We start from the raw sequence: 19,978 nt of genomic DNA on the forward strand, positions 1-19,978 counted from the left end.
AGGGCACATCCACAACTATCTGATGAGCGGCTGAACTGGAGAAAGAGTGGGCGGGGGTGGGGGTAGTGGACACCCCAGAAGAACAGAACCCGAGCAGCCAAGGTCCTGGGAAGGAAGTTTTAACACTTTAAGTCTTGCCTCACACACTATTCACACTGGCTGAATGGTGGAAACCACCCAAATATCCATCAACAGACAAATAAATAAACAAAATGTAGTATATCCATATAATGGGATATTATTCAACCATAAAAAGGACTGAAGTGCCACCTGCTACAACATGGACCTTAGGGACATTATGCTGAATGATAGAAGCCTGTCGCAAAAGACCACATAGTATAAGCATACGACTGCATTCATATGAAATGTGCAGAATAGGGAAATCCAGAGACAGAAGGCAGAGCCGCAGTTGCCAGGGGCAGAGGGAGAGGCTGAGGGCGGAGAAACTGCTTAAAGGGTGAGGTTTTCTTTGAAGGTGATGAAAAGAACTCGATAGAGGTGATGGCTGCACAACATTGTGAATGTACCAAATGCCACCGAATCGGACACTGTAAAATGGTTAATCTCACGTTATGTGAATTTCAGCCAATTTTTACAAAGGGGAGGGGGACAAAAAAAGACTTGCTTCCACAGACGGACTCAATCAAGATCCTGTTAAATAAAACCCCTAGTCTGAGCAGGTAGATAGGAATGGCCAGGCTCCAGAAGCACCGGGTTAAAGCGGGAAAAGAGAAGGCACAGGTTCCAAGGTTAAAAGAAGCAGAAAGCTACTCTAGACTCAACCTGGTAATCCTCGTTGTCTGGCTGTCCTCCAGAGGAAGCAGAACACCCCTCAGAGGTGTGTCCCACTGCCTCCATCCCTCAGGAAGGGACCAGCAGCCAGTTCCGGGCTCCTCAATCAAAATGCAGCCAATGTGGAGACACAGCAACCAGCTGGCCAAGCCAGTGGGTCCCCTGACCTGGCACACAGAAGGGCATTACTGCCACAATGGGCAGCCCTTGGCAGTCCCAGGATGGCCTCCTTCTATTCCTTGAGGTGGCCCTTCTGCCAAGTCTGGGCCACGGGGGAGAGGACAGCAGCAGGCCCGTAGCCACAGACCTTCTGGGTCCTCTGAGGTCCAACCAGGTTTTATAAGAAATGTGACAGGTCTTGAGGATGCAGGGCCTGGTAAAAACAAAGAGGACACCCGGGCCACATGGAGAGGACAGACTGACCTAATACCCGATTAAGGTGTGGCCGCTCAAGGGACCAGCATCACAGTTCCTGTCCTCTGCACGATGCTGGGCCTTCATCTCCATTCTTTAATTCACCCTCTTACCACGTGATCTGCAGGTTGGGGACTGGGGCGCATCCCACTGAGTGGCGGAGGGTTCAGAGGGGTGCAGACACTTGGCAACAATCAGCTGGGAAATGGCAGAGCAGGCCTTCAAACCCAGGGCTGCAGTCAAAGCCTCACTACTACATTAGATGCACACCATTGCTGTTTGGTTGTTTCTACAGAACTCCCACAAGGCAGCAGGGGCTCAGGGCTACCAACGTGATTCCACTTCCAGAGGATGGAAACTTCTGGAGACGGATGTGGTGATAATTGTGCAGCCATGGGAACATACTTACCACCACTGAACTGCACACTTAAACAAGGGTAATATGTTAACCATTACGACATATTAGATATATACATTTGACACAAGGTATTTTAAGAAATGACCAGGTACCAGGCGATTCGGAAATAGTCAACAATTTTTTCAAAAATAGATATTATACAGACCCCATTCTCTGAACATGGCATGATTCAATTAAAAGCTAATAAAACATCTAAATTCCTCCTCACCTGGAAAGAAAAAATATGGGCTACCTGGGTTCAAGGCCTTACTCCCCCACTTACCAGCTTTGTGCCCCTGGCCTTCAGAATCTATCTGTGCCCATCTGTAAAATGGGAAATGCAGGGCGTCTCCCTCTGGACTAGATGAACTCAAATCAGGGATAGAACAGAGCAGGAGAGGCAAATTCCTTCTGTAAAGGGCCACTCAACGTTTCTGGCTTTACAGGTACCTGCCACAACTGCTCAACTCTGCCAATACACTGCACAGCGGCCAGAGCAACAGGTACACAAATGAATGTGGCTGTGTGCCAATAAAACTTTATTTACAAAAACAGGTGGCGGGCTGATGAGCCATAGCTTGCCAACCCCTGGCATACACCTCGGCACCTGGTAAGTGCTTAGCAAATGTTAACTGCTACAATTAAGAAAAATAGCATTTCTCTCACTTCATTTCACCAATGAGAGGTACAATACTTCTTGTGCAATTCCAAAAAGAAATACTAACACCAAGGGTTAAGTGCAGAGTCCCTGTCCCCACTGGGGAGCTGGCCCCTCTGTCACTCTGAGCCCCCCATGCTTTCACCACGGGCCTCTCTGCTGCTTTTCTGGCTGACGCTGAGCCAGGCTGCTAAGGAACTCCTTGGCTTCCCCCTGCAAGCACTCTTGCCCTTCCCACCGCCTACAGGTGGAGCTCCTATACCCTGCCCTGCATGGCATGAGGCCCCCAGGGCCCCCGGCCTTGTCCCTGCCCCTTCCTGCTGGCCCACACCCCCCAGGCCTTGGAAAGGCATGAGCAAAAAAAGCATTGTCTGAAAGCATTCAGGGCTCGAGCGACAACGCTGAGGTCACACTGCGGGCCAGCTCTGTGCTCCTTTTCTGAGCCTCGGATTACAGCAACACCAACGGCTACCACTGGCTCTATGGTAACATGCTTCTCTTAAAAGCACCGAGAAGGCCCCTCTCATTGGCTTCTCGCAGCAGCCCTGTAGGAAGGCCATCTTTCCATTGCAAGGGTTAGTGTGCTTCACAGAGCAACGCCTAAGCTCCAGAGCAAGGGACCCCAAATGGTGAGTTCTGCCTCTGTCTCTACCTCCAGATGCAGCCCCAGACTGTCAGGTGCTCATACAATCCTTACCCAGAGTGGTACTGTGCAGCTTAAATGAGATCATTCACAGCAAAAGTGGGAGCTTAGGCAGTGATAGCTATTTTCCTTATGTGAACATTACAGAAAAAGGAACTGGGCTCAGAGAGGTTATGTGACTTGCCCAAGGTCACACAGCCAGTAATCTGCGCTGGTCAGTGCTGCTCCTCTGATCCAGCCCTGTTCCTTCACAGCTCAGCTCACCTAGCCCGTGGCCACTGCTTATGATCATTAGTTCCATTAAGTTTTCTTAGGAACTGGGCGAAAGTTACTGGAACTGTCGCAGCCCAACCACTAAGTAGGTAAGCAGTCCAGGTGAAAGAGGCATCAAATGAACTGCTCCGGGGCCAGAGAAGCAGCCTTCCTGTGTGGACTCTGAGTTCAGTATTCTTACACGAAGCGCAGCACCTTCTCGCACAGTCTACATAAGCCAATGTGGCACCTGCGCCCTTCATTTTTCATTCCCACTGACTGAACACTTAACTTACTGGTGTCAGCTAGGGAAGGCCAAAGAGGGCCTCTAACTGGGGCGTTTACTGCAACAAAGTAAAAAGACTCATTTTTTTAATCACTTATCTATCACACTCCCTCATCATCATGACCACTTATTCAAGTGTTTCTTGTGTCCAGAGACCACACCTCTGAGCCCCACACCAACCCAGCCCTCATTTGTACCGGAAATGGAGGCTTAGAGTGGTTAGTCCTCTTGACCAAGATCACACAGCCATAAGGAACAGGACACAAGTGAATCCAACTTCAGAAGCCCTGGAGGTGGACCCAAAGACCGCAGGGAAGGGGAGTGACTGAGGAGAACCAGGATACACTGCAGTCACCCCCACTCTTCCTGAGGGTGGCACCCCATTTTACTTAGAAAGCACAGGGGGAGGTGCTTGCCCAATCATAGCTGAGTGAGGGGTAGGGCCTGTGTGGGAACCCCAGCAGTCTGGCTCCAGAGCCAGCAGAGAGGCAGGGTCCCGTTCTCAGGGAGTTAACCAAACAAACAGTGACACAGCACGTGGCTGCAGGCTTCTGCCTTCCGCAAAACTTGTCCCTCCTGCCGCTGGTCCTAAGGCCCCAACCCACTCTGTATACCACTGGGTGGGGCCGCCTCCTCATTGAAGCCTTCTCCACCAGCGGAGGGCAGCAGTCCTGCTTTCTCTCCTCTGTGCATGTCTCTTAGGGCGCTGGCAGTATGGGTGCCGGTGTGACTGGCTCCCCCAGAAGACGGAGCCCCCACCAAAGCGGGGCCACCTCTCAGACCTGACTGTGTCCCCCAGTCTCAAAGGGCGAGGTCTGCTTAAAGAAAAACGACACAAATATGTAGGGATATAAAGTTCAGGGAGAGCACAGATGAGAGAACCACACAATCTGCTTGGCTGAGTCAGGGAACACCACAGAGACGTAACGTGAGAGCTGGGCCTTATCGCATGAATAGGAGTGCCCCACATGGCAAGGGAGCAGAACATTTCTGGGAGTAAAAACAGGGAACACAGAGGTGGCACGGCGGCTGAGACAGTGTGGCGGGGAAGGAGAGTGGTGGGCAAGGAGAGCCAGGATATGAGCGACCTGTGAGGTCCTGGAGGCAGTGGGAGCCATGGATGGCTTCTGTAGGAGGAAAATGGCAGCAGTCTCATTTGTTGGGTCCACACTCTGACCCTTTGAGGGGCTTCTCGCTGTGAAAAGACTCAAAGTGCGAGTTACCCAGTCTTGGAGCAAAGATGTTCAGACCATGTGCATGAGTGGAAACAACAAAAACTTTGCAACCATCCATAAGCTTCCATGGAGTTGCACAAAAGAAAGAACATCCTCAGAGCAGCAGGTCTCCAGGGAGGTGACAATGCCTGCCTGAGCAAGCATCCTGAGGGGGCATCCTGACCACCCCACCCCATCCCCAAATCTGGCTGTCCTCCTCCTCCATCCCAGCTCATGGAAGTGCCCCACACCTGCCCAAGGTCCTGGAGAAGCCAGCTCCTCCCACAGCTTTGCCGCACACCAGCGCATCACCATGAATTAGCGGTGAGGACCCCCCTTCAGCTCTGTATTTACTGCGGGTGGTGCCCTGTATGAGGGGCTGAGGCTGCTCCGGCCGTCCAGACTTCCTAGTCTGGTCTGGGAGGCAGTGGCCATCAGGGGGACAGCAGCGTGTCCGGCACCTCCCAGCTCAGGCGGGGCAAAGGGCTCTCCCTGACCTTGGTCTAGAAAGAGCTGGCCAGTTGAAGGAAGGGCGTTCCCAGAGATGGGACAGCACCATCCAAGGCCAAGGAGAGAGTGCCTGTGAGCGAGCATGGAAGGGCTGGGGGTGGCGGGGGAGGACGGTTCCATACAGTATATCTAGCGCTTAAGGAGCTGGGCAAAGCCTGGCCGAGAGCCCAGGCCGGCCAGCCATCAGGAGAAAGGCAGACTAGGGTGTGTGGGGAAGGGAGATGTGGAGGGGGGCGGGGGTGCTTCTAAGGGGAAAGACTGCCTGGCAAGTGGCCTCTATCAGAGAAGATGAGGCCGGATCCTCAGGAGCCCGCAGCAAGGAGGGTGGAGTGATGGAGCGATGGAGCGATGGAGCGATGGAGCGATGGAGCGATGGAGAGAGGGGGCTGGAGGCGAGGGCGCAGAGCACTAACGCAGGCCCGAGAGGCCGCTGGCCTGAACGCAGGATTCCCAGCAAGGTGCCCGGCCCTGCTGAAGCCAATTCCTATGCGCCATCTCCTGAGGCCGAGTGCACCCCGGGAGCGCCCGCCGGGCAGGAGGGTGGGTATCGGCCTTTCTTCCCATCTCTCCAGCCGCCCCTTCGGCGCCCACGTGGGCGGAGCAGCGCGGGGGTGTGCGTGGCACGGGCCGTGGCAACGTGTGCTGTGCGTGGGATGGGGGAGCAGACAGGGTGGCCTCACCCTCCCGGTCCCTGGCCGCCGATGTGCTGCCCCAGGCTCCATCCTCTGTGCCACCTAGGCCAGGATTGGGGGACCCTGACCTCCTCAGCGGGTAGGACACGGAGAGAACTGGCCAGCCACGCCCCCCGAGCCACTCCCGGGAGGCACCTGGTGGGTCCCCCTCCCTCTCCTTAGCTCGGTGGCGGAATGGGGAGAGGTATGGAAATAGGGGTGGCGTGAGGGAGAGAGGGGGGCTGGGAGAGGTACAGGGAGGTGGCGTATGGAGGGAGGCGACGCAGTCTTGGGGCTGGGAGATGCTGCAGGGGGATTTGGAGAGGAATGGGGGATGGGAACGGAAGGGTGGGGGCCCACCAAGGTGAGAAGCAAGAGTGACAGGAGGGTGTGTGTGTGGGGGGGGAGGCTGGAGGAGGGAAAGGTGGCGACAGGGCGGGGCGGCACAGGTCACAGCGTCCCTTGCACCGGATCCGCCAATCGGTCCCAGGGTCCGCGGATCCCCTTTGGCCAGCGCGTGCCTCCCGTCCCCCGGCGTACCTGTACCCACCTGCTCGGCGCTCAGGCCCGAGCCGGGCAGCAGCAACGGGCGTAGCGAGCGCAGCCCCGCGCCGCATCCTCCGGCCGCCCCCTCCCCGCCCCGAGCTTACGCCGCCGCCCCCGCCCTAAAAAGGACGAAACGGAAAAGAAAAAGGCTGCGTGCTAAAAAATAATCGTAAGAAGCACAGGAGGAAGACGGGCTGATGGGTGCGCGGCTCGTCGGGGCGGGGGTCCAGGTGCAGCATCACCGGTGACAGTGCTCGGGGCAGCCGCCCGGCGCGTGCCGCACACTCCCGGCTGCAGCTCCCGCCGCCGCCCAGCGCCCTGCTCGCAGCGCGGCCCCGCCTATCCCCTGGGGCGTCCCAACGATTGGCCTGTCCTCCTGCCAGTCAGAGAGGAGGGCGCAGCGTTCGCCCCGCCCCCGCCCAGGGCCGACGCCGGGAGCAGTTCTGCGGAATGGAGCGGGGGCGCTGCGAGGCCTGAGCGTGCGCACTGCACCCCGCGCCCCTCACCGGGGTGGAACTGGGGTCCCACCAGTGAGCGCCGCCTGCTGCGCGGGTTCCGGCCGCTCGCTGGGCTGGAGTTGCTGCTGCAAGGAGCTTTCTGGCTCTGGTTAGAGCTAAAGGCCCCAGAAGTTTGTCTCTGCCCTCGGAGGGCTCACATCCAGTTTTGTTTTTGTTTTCTGTAGGTTTGGGGGTTTTCTTGGAGGAGGTGGATATGCAACCTGAGACTATGGCCATACTAAACAATTGGTGGTTGAGGAAGACACAGTGTCCACGGGTACTATATTTTCCTCCTTTGTACAGAAATCTGAGAGTCAGGGGCTAAAGGAAATGTTGAAGGTGACAGTTAGCAAGTGGCGGATCGGGGAGGCTTACTCCTGAGCCGGTGGTCGGCAAAGCCACATCACCAAACAATAATGGAATGAATAATGTGATGTCCTTGAAGGAAGGGTAGCAGTTAGCTAGGCAAAGATTCATCCATTCAGTTTCCTTCCACGATGTTTATTGAACACCTACTACGTACCAGGTAGCCACTAAGATCTAGGGATGTCACAGTGAACAGCAGAGCTGCTGCCCTCCTGGAACTTACATTCTAGCAAAGAGAAGGGAGAGGAGAGAATCCACATAAAGCGTTCACATAAGCACAGGTCAACACCATGATAGAGGAAAATGGCATGTTTGAGAATCTAAAAACAATCAGGTGTCTCTGGGCCAGAGAGAGGTGAGGAGGAGAGCAGCCAAAGATGACAATGGCGAGGTGGGCAGAGGTTGGTGCATCTTTCCCAAATTCTTATGGGAAAGAATTTGTTCATCCTGAAGCTGCTTCATTAGAGAAGGTGGGCCACTGTCATATTTACATATTTAAAATGCACTGGTCAGGATAAACTATGTTAAGCACCAGTAACAAACAAACCCAAATCTCACTGTCTCCTTTCTCACTCACATTACACATCCCACCTGGTCCAGCAGAGAGCTCTGCTCATCCTCGCCTATCTCAACTGTGTACCCATGGTGGCTTGGGCAGTCTGAAGGAAAGATGGCAAATTGTCCTGGCTTTTAAAGCTTCCTCTTGGAAGAGACACATCACTTTCCCTTAAGGTTCATTGGCCAAAGCAAGTCACATGGCCACCGCTGGCTTCCTGGAAATCAAAAGAAAAATTAAGGATGGCACATTGTTGCCCTGACAAAATCAGCGTTCTGTTCATGAGGAAGAGGGGAGAATGGAAAGTGAACAGGCAACTAGCAGTGAAGGATCCAGGTTTTGTAGGAACTGAAGCTTCTACAATTTGGAGGCCTTCTTTAAGAAAAACAATTAAGGGCAAAAAATTACAAAGTTAGGTACAAAAGTGAATATTTATTTAGAATAATACAAAATAATGTTTCAAATTGACAGATATCACAAACAAATCGACAGATATCACACAAAAATCCAGAAAAATAATATTTTTTTAAATTAACTACCTGACATCCACCTTTATAACATCTTTCTCTGCTTTTTTTTTTTTTTTTTTTTTTGCTTCATCCTTTTGGATTGCCTCTTCATAGGGCAATGACTTTGTGATATTTTTTCCTATGGAGAAAACAGGTAATTCAGAGTACTCCCCCAATGATGGCATTTTTTTCCATCTTGGTTGGAATACTTTCTTTCAGCCTCATAATTCCTTATTGGTAGTCATGTACATTTGTTGTCAAATTCGGGGAAACCTCCATCATAACCTTCTTTCATAAATGAACACTAAGATTTAGAAGAATTACTGTCCCCCCACCACACACACACACAGTTGCCTTTTGTGATTGTATCAATTTTTGCCATAAAAGTTGCCTTGTTGTGATTGTATTAATTTTTGCCATAAAAGGATTTGTACAAATTCAAACCACAAGATGACTTGGCCAGTGCTTCCTAAACATTGGTGCCCCTCACAGGCATGTGGGGAAGCATGAAACATACACATGCCCGGGCTCCTCACATCCCACTGAAGTGAATGAAGCCTCTGAGTAGCTGGGCCCAGGAATCGGCATTTTACTGAGTGCCCTAGGAGAGTCTGATGTCAATTGAAGCCTGAGTGGCCCTGGATTAGGTGGTTTCCAGTTTGCCTTGTGAATCTGGAGGTCTGCAAATCCAGGTCTGCCTGTTGGGAAAAATCACCTTACAAATCTCGTATGTCCTCCTCTAATATATTCTGGCACCCGGCGCCCTAGCACATGTTCCCACCCAGTGCCCCTGGGATGACACCCCTGGAAGCCAAGATGCCCTCCCAGAGTGCAATAACTTGACCTACACAGACTGGGAACCACATAAACATATACTATGTGATAAACTCAAATCAAGGCATCCTTGACTCTACTTCAGCTACACCCCCAAAATGCCCTCAGCTACCCCAACACCTCCCAAAATGAGAGGAAGTGTGATAACAGGAAGTCAGCGGGTGTTATGGGCTAATTATGTCCCCTCAAAATTCATACGTTGAAGTCCTAACCCTCAGTACCTCAGGATCTGACTATCTTTGGAGATAGAGTCTTCTAAAAGGTAATTAAAGCAAAATGAGGTCATTGGAGTCCGTCCTAACCCAATATGCCTGGTGTCCTTATAAGAAGAGGACATTAGAACACAGATACACACAGTAGGACAACTGTGTGAGGACACAGGGAGAAGACCGCCATCTACCAGCCAAGGAGAGAGGCTCAGAAGGAACCAACCCGGCTTTCACCTGGATCTCGGACTTCCAGCCTCCAGAACTGTGAGACCATACATTTCTGTGCCAAGCAGCCTGTGGTACTGTTATGGCAGCCTGAGCAAACACATACAACTCAGTACACCTAGACACGACGGGCATCTACTGTGTGCTGGTGCTGTGCCTGAGCCCCAGGGACATGGCATGGAACAACCTGTCTATGCCCTCAAGAGCTCATGGGCAGTGGGGGAGACAGAAGACTCCATGGATCATTACCATGGGGTAGCCCGGGGCAGAAGGCGTGTAGGGGAAGGCACTTCTAGAGCTGCCTAAATGAGTCAGGGGGCCTTCCTGGAGGAGGAAACAAACACTTGAACTGAGGTTAGACAAGGAGGGAGGAAGCAAGCCTTCAGGCAAAGGGAACAACCTGTGCGGAGGGACCACGGAAGCATAAAGGCCAGGACATGGATTTCTGGACTGCTGCCCCCTGGAGGGCACACAGGTTGAGCGGCTGAAGACTACACGGGGACCTCTGGTGACTGAGGAATTTGGAACAGGGCATGACACAACTAACCCCAGCATGTGCGTGGAGGCTGGGTGGGAATTGGAGGTAAGAGGCTATTGAATGGTGATGACACAGGTTGTTGGTCAGAACCAGGGCAGTTTGAGCCATGGTCCCAGGAGACCCGGTCAGGACCCTCTAAGTGGCACCCCCACCCCTGACTAGGGGCATTGAAACTGATCCAACTTGTAAAACTTGCCTTCTGGGTGGTGGGCTGTGCTGGGTGGTGGGGCGGATAGTAATAATAACTAGAGTGAACATTGGTCAGGCTTGCCCTGAGCAGACACCAACGTCAGCCCTCTGTGTGTATTATTTAATCTGCACAACAACCCTAGGTAGAGAGAGGTTAGGTAATTTGCCCAAGATCACACGGCCAGTAGAGCCAGGACTCAAACCCTGGTAGCCTGGCTCTGGGGGTAAATACATAATCACATTGTCAAGAACAACTGGCATTTATTGAGCACTTACTGTGTGCCAGGTGCTGTGCTGAGCTTCACATTTATTAACTCATTTTAATGCCCACCTTATCCTTAGAAATGGAGGAATGGAAAGGTTCAATGATTTGCCTAGATCTCAGCAGAAAAGCTTACCTCTTTCACCCCGGCAGAAGAGGCTTTGTGATGCCCATTTTCTACATGTAACAACCGAGACTCAAAGAGTCCAAGTGACTTTGCTGAGAAGGATCTGGAAACTACAGCCAGGTCTCTGTGACCCCAAGTTCATGCTCTCCATCAATCCACTTTCAAATCCAAGACAGCAAAGATGAGAACTGGACGGAGTGAAAACAGCGGCATGACTCCATTTCCATACTTTATCAAAATGACAAAACTGTAAAAATGGAGAACTGAATAGTGGTTGCAGGGAGGTGGGGAGGGGGCAGGGAGGTGACTGTGGCTGTAAAGGAGTAACAGGAGGGTTCCTTGTAAGGAATTGTTCTGTACCCTGACTGTGGTGGCGGGTGCACGAATCTACCCAGGATTAAATTGCATAGAACTGAACACCACGCACACACGAGCTCACGTAAAGCCAGGGAAATCTGAATAAGGTAAATGGGTTGTTATCAATACGGATTACCTGATGTGTGACATCATTTCGTGAGATGTTACTGTGGGGGAACTGGGTGAAGAGTGTCCTGGGTTGGTCTCTCTGTATTATTTCTTACAAGTGCTTGTGACTCTACAATTATCTCAAAAGAAAACATTTTCCAAATGACACTGATGAACATTATTGTAGCTCAAGGCTCTAGCATTGGACAGGGCTCTTCCTGGGGCAGGGAGATAGGCACAGGGGCCTGGGGGCTTTTCCTCCGCAGACAGGGTGGAGCAGCCATGAGGGGTGCGAGGCGGGCACCATGCCCACGTTCTCCACCACCATCCGTGCAGGGGGCGTCTGGCCTTCTCAACCACAAGGTCCTGTGCCAGGATGCTTTCTTCTCCTTTCCGCCTTTCAATGAAAACAGCTTTTTGTGGGCTATTTGGTTCTATGAATAATACATGTTCATTGTAAAGATTTCAAACAATACAGACAGCTATAGAGAAGGAAACAAAGGTCACCTTGAATCTCGCCACACCAGGGTAACCCCCATGGGCCCTCAGGTGACCAGGCCTTCATGCCGCTCCCGGTGGGCAGATACATGGGTGTGATTTTACATGAACGGGCTCCTTTTACGCACCATGTTTTTATTATGGAGGCCTCCCTCTCCTCATTCCCATATCACATCCCCCACCAGGTAGCCCATGTGAACAACCTCGCTTGTTTTTATTCATAGTTTTCTCCATAAACATATGTAAGTACGTACTATTTATATACACGCATACATTCACACACACGCATGGGGCTTGGGGTCATTGTTTTACAAAATGAATCCATTATAATCGCACTTACCTGCTTCTTGCTTTCCACGCTCATCATCCGCTGGTGAAAATCCCCGCTACCATCTAGAGGGAACTAGATTCCTTCTCCTGGGAGGTTGGTGGCCTCCCATCGCGTAGGCACCCTCTTTGTCCTCGTCCGCTGAGAACAATGGGCAGTAAATATCCTTGCACACATGTCCTCACGTATCAGTACTTCTATTTCTAGGGATGGATTCCCAGGAGTGGAATTGCTAGTTTGAAGGTTTAAACCAGGGGTGTCCAAACTGCGGCCCGCGGGCCAACTGTGGCCCTCAATCCATTGTTAATTGGCCCGCAGCAAATTCCAAAAGTATATTTAGTGTACTTAAATAAACCAGGTGAGGCAATACGTACTTCACCTCGAGTGAGTGGCCCAGCTGTTTGTGTATTTTACCTCATATGGCCCTTGGTGAAAACCGTTGAAAAAAGTTTGGACACCTCTGGTTTAAACTAATAGATGCTGACAATTTGATTACCTTCCTAAGACTCTGTGACACGTCGCCCTTCTGCCTCAATGATCCCCATCCACAGGCAATGTTACAGCATGCCGCAAATGCTGCCACTCTGATGGGCGTAAAGTGATGTGCCCTTGTTATTTTACTTTGCATTGCATTGAGTTGGGGGATAAGTTGAATATATGTAGGCCTTTGATTTACTTCTTTGGGAATTGTCTACTCAGAGCCTTTGCCCATTCTTAGTTGGCTTTCTGTCTGTCTGTCCATTGTGAAGAGCTTCCCGTCAGTAGTTGCCCTTTCCTATCCTCAGCTTCCAGGCACTGTTTCCAGACTTAGCATTCATCTCTGGACTTTGCTTGTGGCACCTCTTGCCACACACCAAACTTTTATGTAGTCAGCTATGTAAAGATGTCTCTCACTTTCTTGTTCTTTTTTTCATATAGCTTCTGTTTCATTCTTGGTTAGAAAGTCTCCAAGACACTAGACTGTACCTACAGCTTCCTAGGTTTTCTTACAAGCACCAGAAAACTTGGTTTCACTGGACAGGGGTTATGCAGTGTTTATTCACAGTACAAAATATAAAAACGTGATCGGGATGGCTAATGTGACCTTATAAAATACCTTTAAGGAGACAAGTTTCCAATTGTTAAAGATATAATTTTTAAATCTGAAATATTGCAAGAATGCCAAGTAAGGCATATACCCTATATGTTTTCCAAAGCTTAATTAGGGGGTTTCCAAAAATGTCAGTTGCATTTCTATACTGCCTCTAAAAAGGGTCACACACACCAAAAAAAAACAAAACAAAACAGTGAAATTGTTCTGTGCACAAATAGTCACACAGCTCACCTCAGGTGATCACAACCCTTCCACACAGTAAGAAACATTGTTGTCCTTTTAGAGACCAGGCTGGACAGAGAACAGGATTCAAGCAGTAATTGTTAAATAAGATTTGATACTTCAAGATTTTACTATATTCAAGGAATAAAACCCACATGATAAACATCACTGTACCCACCATTCAACTTACAAAATAGAACATCTGCCTCTGCCATGTCCCATAAGCCTCTCCCGTGCTGACCATTATCCTAACGTGTGTGTTTATCTTTTCCTTAATTCCATATACATGGTATTATGCCAATATGTATTCTTCCCTATTTTAGTTTCTACTCAACACTGAGTTTTTAACATTTGTCCATGTTGATATCTGTGGCTGAACTGTGAAAAGACATTCTGGCAATTTCTTTTTTTCTATTTAAACAGGGTGATTCTGAGCACCAGCGTTCCTATCTTCGGATGCACATCGATGAGAGATTTCTGGAGCAGGGTTGCTCAACAGAAGAAGTGTTGACATTTTGGGTAGGATAATCCTTTGTGGAAAGGGGCTCTCTCTAGCATCTACCCACTAGCTGCCAGTAGCACCCTCCCACGTAGATGTGACAACCAAAAATGTCTCCACATATGCCAAATATCCTCCTGGTTGAGAACCACTGTGCTGGACTATATACCACAGGAATGGAATTGCTAGGTCATGGAGCAGGAGTATCTACTTTACAAGATACTACCAAATAGTTGTCCAAAATGTTGATGCCAATTTACTGTCCCACCAACAGTCTGCAAGAAATCCGGTTCCTTATCTTAGCCGACATATAGTGTCGGATGACTATTACGTTATTGCCAATCTGGTGAGAGTAAAGAGGTGTTTCACAGCGATTTGACTGTGAATTCTCTGGCAGAAGCCCTTTGGATGTCATGGCTAGTCATACTTTTTCTTAGTGAACATGCCTTTTCATGGCTCTTGCCTGTTTTTCTATTGGGTTGTCTTTTTCTTATTGCTAGTCAGGGATTCTTTACAGTTTCTGGATTCTAATGTTTTGTTGAGTGCATGTTTTGCACATTACCTTCTTTCAGTTAAGGGCTGTCATGTCATATCATCCTGGTTTCCATTGGGTGAATAGAGACATTAATTTTAATATAGTCACTTTTTCCATATTTTCTTAACGATTTGTGCTTTTTGTGTTTTAAGAAAGACTTCCCCATCTGGAGTCATTGATAATGTTCTCCCATATTCCCTTATAAATGTTTTAAAGTTTTACTTTTTAGTTTTAAGAGTTAATGCCCCTGGAAGGGAGTTTTATGTGCAGTGTGAGCTAGGTATCCCATTTCATTTTTTCCCCTGGTGGGAATAGCCAGTTGCCCCAGCATCACTTATTTAAAACTCCATCCTTCCTCACAGCCAGCTGCAGTGCAACCTGTGAGTTATATCAAGTTTCCATGTATTCATGGCCTGCTTGTTGTGTTCCATTTATCTATTTGTCTATCTCTGCATCAATATCACACTGCCGTAATTACATTAGCTTTACAGTAAGCCTTCAATAATGTTCTGTGTAAAGGTCTTGTATATCTCTCAATAGATCTATTTCTCATTTTGTTTTGGTATCGTAAATGGTATCTTTCTGAAAATTATAAATGTTCTTTATATGATAGGTGGAGGAATTTATATGTGTTCATTAAATAAAGCCAGTTATAGTTGTTGTTGTTCAAACCTTCTCCATCTTTACCAACTTTTTTTTACTCTTTGGCCTAAAAATTATTAAGAGGTATGTTGACACTTCACACTCATTTCGATGGCTATAAATTAAAAAAAAAAAAAAAGAAAACGGCATATCACACTGTGTTGGTGAGGATGTGGAGAAATTGGCACTCTTGACAACGGTTGGTGGGAATGCAAAATGGTGCGGCCACTGTGGAGAATGGTATGGTAATTCCTCAAAAAATTAACATAGAATTAACATAAGATCCAGCAATTCCACTTCTGGATATATGTTCAAAAGAAGTGAAAGCAGGGACTTGAACAGAAATTCATGCACTCGTGTTTACAGCAGCATTAATCACAATAGCCAAATGATAGGAGGTAGAAGCAGTCCAAGTGTCCATCAACAAATGAATGGGTCAATAACTCGTAACCCTTATAGTAAGTAGGAGCCTAATGCTACATCACAGTGCCTGGGTCATCACCTGACTTCATCTTATCGGTCATCACAGGAATAAGGGTAAATATAGTACAATAAGATATTTTGAGAGAGAGAGACCACATTCACATAACTTTTATCACAGTATATTGCTGTACTTGTTCTATTATATTATTAGTTATTGTTACTCTGTTACTGTACCTAATTTATAAATTAAACTTTATCACAGATGTATAGAAAGGAACATAGTATATAACAGCATATCTCAGAGATATGTTGGGTTCGGTTTCAGACCATCGTGGTAAAGCAAGTATTGCAATAAAGTGAGTTGTAATCTTTCTGTGGTGGAGGGTCTTGCCTTCAGTTTGTAAAAGACACAACGTCTATGCAGTGCAATAAAGCAGAGCACAATAAAATGAGGTATAACCTGTATAGGGTTCCATACCATCTGCGGTTTCAGGAACCCACAGAGGGTCTATGCCCCATGGATGAAAGGACCACTATAGCCAGCCCAAGGTCACCCAGCAGAGGTGGGCTGATAAACCTAGACCGTCTGGCTCCAGGGGCTGTGCCATCCTATAGGCAACCTCCAAAATTACCCAGAGAGAGTGTGTGAAGTTCGTGATTGCCTTCAAGTCACCTGCCACAGACAGGAAGAAAATGTGTGAACATGCAAGTGTTGCCATTGAAAGGAAGCCGTGGAGCTCTTGGCTATTTCTAAATGTTTACAATTATCTCTGAAATTATATTTCGAATTTGTTTAACGTAGGTTCACCAATGGGTTAACAGGTGGTTGGCTTTGAAGTGCCGTACTCCAGAGAAGGGATGCTCTGATTTTTCTTTTTTCCAAAATGTATTATGTATTCCTGTGTGATGTGAAAATATTAAAACACGTATAAACAATTTAGACTAGCCTTCGCTGACTAGCTTTTGCACCAACTGGGCGCACTTATGTAACAGAGGGGGCGTCCCCAGACATGGGGACACGGGCGGGGCTGTCCTGTCCTCCGCCCCGCCCACTCCCCTTCCCTCCTCCCTCTGGCCCCGCCCAGTCCCGGGCTGCTCGGATAACCTGGAGCCCGGAGCACCCTGCGCGGCTGGGCCTCCGGCTCAGGCCCCTGGCGGCGCCGCGTCGTCCCGACCGCGAGAAGCTCGCGCCCGGGCGTCCGCACAGGCGCGGGGAGTGACAGACTGCAGAACCGCCCTTTCGGCGGCCCCCTGCGATGGCGCGGGGCGGAGCGGCGGGGAGCTCGGCTGGCGCACTGGGTGGGCGCAGGCGGAGCGGCGGGCGCGGGGCGGCGGCCCGGGCGGGCGGGCGACATGCAGCGGGACTGCGGCCAGGCTGCGGGTCAGTGGCTGGACTTGCGGCTCCCCCACCCCGTCGCGCGCGCCCCGCTCCCTGGGAGTTTGGGGGTCGGCCCCGGGACCGGGTCGTGGCGCCCGGGTGGAGCTCCGCGGGGCGGCGCCCAGGCCCTGGCACGTGACTCAGGCCTGCGCCCCGGCCCACTCGGCTCCCCGCGCGGCCCTAGCGCTTCTCCGGCGCCGTCCGTGGCCGCCGGCGCTGAAGGAGGGGCCGCCGGGGCTCCGAGCCGGCCCGCAGTGCGGGCTGCCACGCGGGCCACGGCCGCTTCTTAGGGCGCACGGGGTGCGCAGTCAGCGAGCGACTAGGTCACGAGAGCGGTTTCGTGGCCGGGGCGCTCTGGGCTCAGCGAACCTGTATTCACCTGTCCCTTGTAACGCCCGCGGAGACCTGGGCCGCGGGCATTGCCTCGTCTCCGCAGTAAGACACAGAAAGAGTTCGGTGACCTGAGCGGGTCCCCAAGGGTCGTTACCGGCCAAGATTCAAACCTAGGTCGGTGGGCGCCAGAGCTTCACGCTTCGGATACAGTTGTTGAAATTGATGCCAGAACCTTCCCTTATGCAGAAAATCCTGTCTCCCAACCTTCTAGGATAATTAAGTGACAATCGTGTGATTTGCTCCTGGCTAATATGTTTCTGTCACTGGAGACCAAATGGCATTCGGGTCTAAAGTTGAACTGGCAGACTTTGAAGCTAGAATAACTTGAATGGCCAGCTTCCTGGGTGTCAGTCCTCAGTGGCGTCCTCTCGGTTGTCCATCTTAGAGGTGAGAAAACTGAGGCACTGACAGATGGTGAGGCTGGTAGGTGGCAGAGCTCGCTCTGAAGCCAGGTGTTCTAGCTGAGCCCTAGCTGTCCAGCTGGACCACTGCGCTATCCAGCCAGAGGGGAGGCCAGGGCTCCCAGGCAAGTGCCATCTGTCTCTGCATTGGAGATCTTGACGAAGTCATAGAACGTTCCTGAACCTCAGTTTGTTCATAGTTAAAATGAGGGCATTAGGCAAAGCGATCACCACGGCTTGCTCTCTGGGGAACTAACACTTGGTGTGGACTGACATCTCCTTGCTCTCCATTTGGGAAATGGCTTCCTGCTCCCAAAAGGGCTTCTCTATGCTGCTCGGCTGTGCCTCGACCATGAGAAAGGGGGAGAAGGCAGGGGAGACTTGGGGCTGGGCCCAGCAGGGAGAAGGCATCCGAAGTCAGGCCATACAGGATGGGAGAGGATTTCTGCTTGTCAGTGAGGTCACTGGGAAGATGGAAAGAGTAGGCAGCCCGAGGCAGGGAGTCTCCACTCTGCTGTGTACACTTGGGAAGGTCACTGACCTCTGAACGTCTTTCTCCACCTGTGGATGTCACCATGGTAATGAGAGTCATGCTGAAGGTTAAACGGGAGCATATGCATAAAGAGAATGATTACCATCAGTGTTGATGACCACCTTTTGGAGTCAGTTATATCAGTTGGATGAGTGTGGGGCTAGAGGAGACATGAGGATCCAACCTTCTGGAGCCTCGAATGCCAGGCTGGGGGACCTGGATTTCATGCCGCCATGAAATCAAGGGGGAGCCATAGAGGGATGTGAGCAGAAAGGGAGGTTGTAGGTCCAGAGGCAGGGGTCCTGGGAGGAAGGCAAGTCCTATACTGCTAGTGGGGGGTGAAATGTGCCCTGTGGAGGGCAATATGCCAGGCGGGGTCTTCCTGGATTACAAACATACATGCCTTTTGACCCATCAACCCAGTTCCTAGAGAACCCTCTGCATAAGTGAAATACCACATGCGTGAAGACCAGGGATAACCTGCATCCATTGCTAGGAGCTGCTAAATGCACTGTGGCCTGTCCACACAGCAGAATACGATGCCGCCTTCACCAGAAAAATGTGGTGGCTCGAAATGGGCACAAAAATCTCTGAGACAGAATTAACAAAAAAAACAGATCAAGTGCAGTGGTTTGCCATTGTGCAGGGGACTGGAGTGTTTCAGAATGCACAGCCTGGCTCCGGAAGGGCACGTGGTTGTCTCCAGGGAGGGGACTGGAAGCCAGAGGACCAGAGAGCAGCAATCTTTATCTTTGCCATCACCCTGTGGGTGCCTTTTATCTATCTTTGCCATCACCCTGTGGGTGCCCTTGAGTTCTGAGCCATACCCAAGACTTATGATTCAAAACAAAAATACAAGACCCAGCCCCAAATAAGAATAGTCCCAGTGATAGATTACAAGGTCTGGGCCAGGCTTGGCCATGTGGACACAGAAATGGGACAAGCCAAGAAAGTTCTGGAACTCCGGGTTTCGTTGTCACTATTTGCCACATTTCCTCTTCCCAGGAAGCTAAGAGGAAAGTCAGTGGATTCCTTTCTGTCTTTCCTCTCAGTGGAGTAAGTGGCTGGGACAGTTTGGCAGGGGGCATTTTGTGCTTTGTGGCGTAAGTCATCCTTACTGGTATACCGATGGGGCCACACTAGAGCATGGTACCTTGGGAGTTGTTACCTTCCACCCAGAGGGGAACAGACCCCTGGACTGGCAGCCAGGAGACCTGGGTTCAAGAACTCACCTGGCCTTTCCCACCTGTGTGATTCTGGACAATCACTCTGCTTCCCTGTGTCTAGTTTCCCCATCATGGCCTGTGGGGGGGGGGTGTGGGTAGGAGAAACCATGGCCGTGCGTGCACCTAATAGACCTAATAGAGCGTGCACCTAATAGAGTGGTGCAGTGTCCCATTCCCACCTCCCTCCCATCTATACAACGGGATCAGAGGATAACTCCACCACAGTCAACATGCTTGAGGGATAGATCTCTGCAAATGCACTAATTTAAAATGCCACTAAAATCACCGTGACATTTACTGCGAGCCTACTAAGTGCCATGTGCTGTCCTGAGGAGTTTACAAGTTTGAGTTTAAGCCCCCAGCCCCAGAACGGGAACTCTAGGGGTCTGGATTTCTGTCTGCTATCTGCGCTGCCATCTGCCGTGCCCAGCACACAGCAGGCACCCTCCAAGCACGTGTTGTGAGAGTAGGCCGTTCAACAGCTCTGTGAAGCAGGTCTGACATGTACCCTAAACTATGAAGAGGGAACTGCCGTGCCCACAGGGGAGCATACTGCTCATGACGTGGAGCTGACCCCTGGGAGCTGGGGTTGGTCCCAGATGGTCTGGGGCCCAAGCCCACGCTTTTCACCACGACCCTCCACTGGAC

General features: G+C 50.5%; 2 protein-coding genes across 11 annotated transcripts in view; one reads left to right on the forward strand and one right to left on the reverse strand.

Annotated features, from left to right (window-relative positions):
• The window catches only part of JAKMIP1 (janus kinase and microtubule interacting protein 1), a 105,086-nt gene extending 98,391 nt beyond the window's left edge, over window positions 1-6,695 (reverse strand). For 4 of the 6 annotated variants that reach the window (XM_081037642.1, XM_081037638.1, XM_081037641.1 and 1 more), the window contains exon 1: window positions 6,388-6,695. The gene's annotated coding sequence lies outside the window, so the exon portion shown is untranslated. Of the gene's footprint in view, window positions 1-6,377 lie in introns of all 6 variants that reach the window. The other 2 variants (XM_081037640.1, XM_081037639.1) reach the window with 2 other exon arrangements.
• Window positions 6,696-16,483: 9,788 nt separating this feature from the next.
• Window positions 16,484-19,978, forward strand: part of LOC308495316 (SWI/SNF-related matrix-associated actin-dependent regulator of chromatin subfamily E member 1-related-like) — a 47,179-nt gene continuing 43,684 nt past the window's right edge. For all 5 annotated transcript variants that reach the window (XR_013992974.1, XM_081043276.1, XM_081043273.1 and 2 more), the window contains exon 1: window positions 16,484-16,699. Coding sequence is in view for 4 of the 5 variants with exons in the window: in XM_081043276.1 (XP_080899402.1) it covers window positions 16,657-16,699 (43 nt within the window). In the remaining variant the exon portion in view is untranslated. The remainder of the gene's footprint in view (window positions 16,700-19,978) is intronic.

The sequence above is a fragment of the Rhinolophus hipposideros genome, assembly GCF_964194185.1.
Source record: "Rhinolophus hipposideros genome assembly, chromosome: 1".
Taxonomy (NCBI): Eukaryota; Metazoa; Chordata; class Mammalia; order Chiroptera; family Rhinolophidae; genus Rhinolophus; species Rhinolophus hipposideros.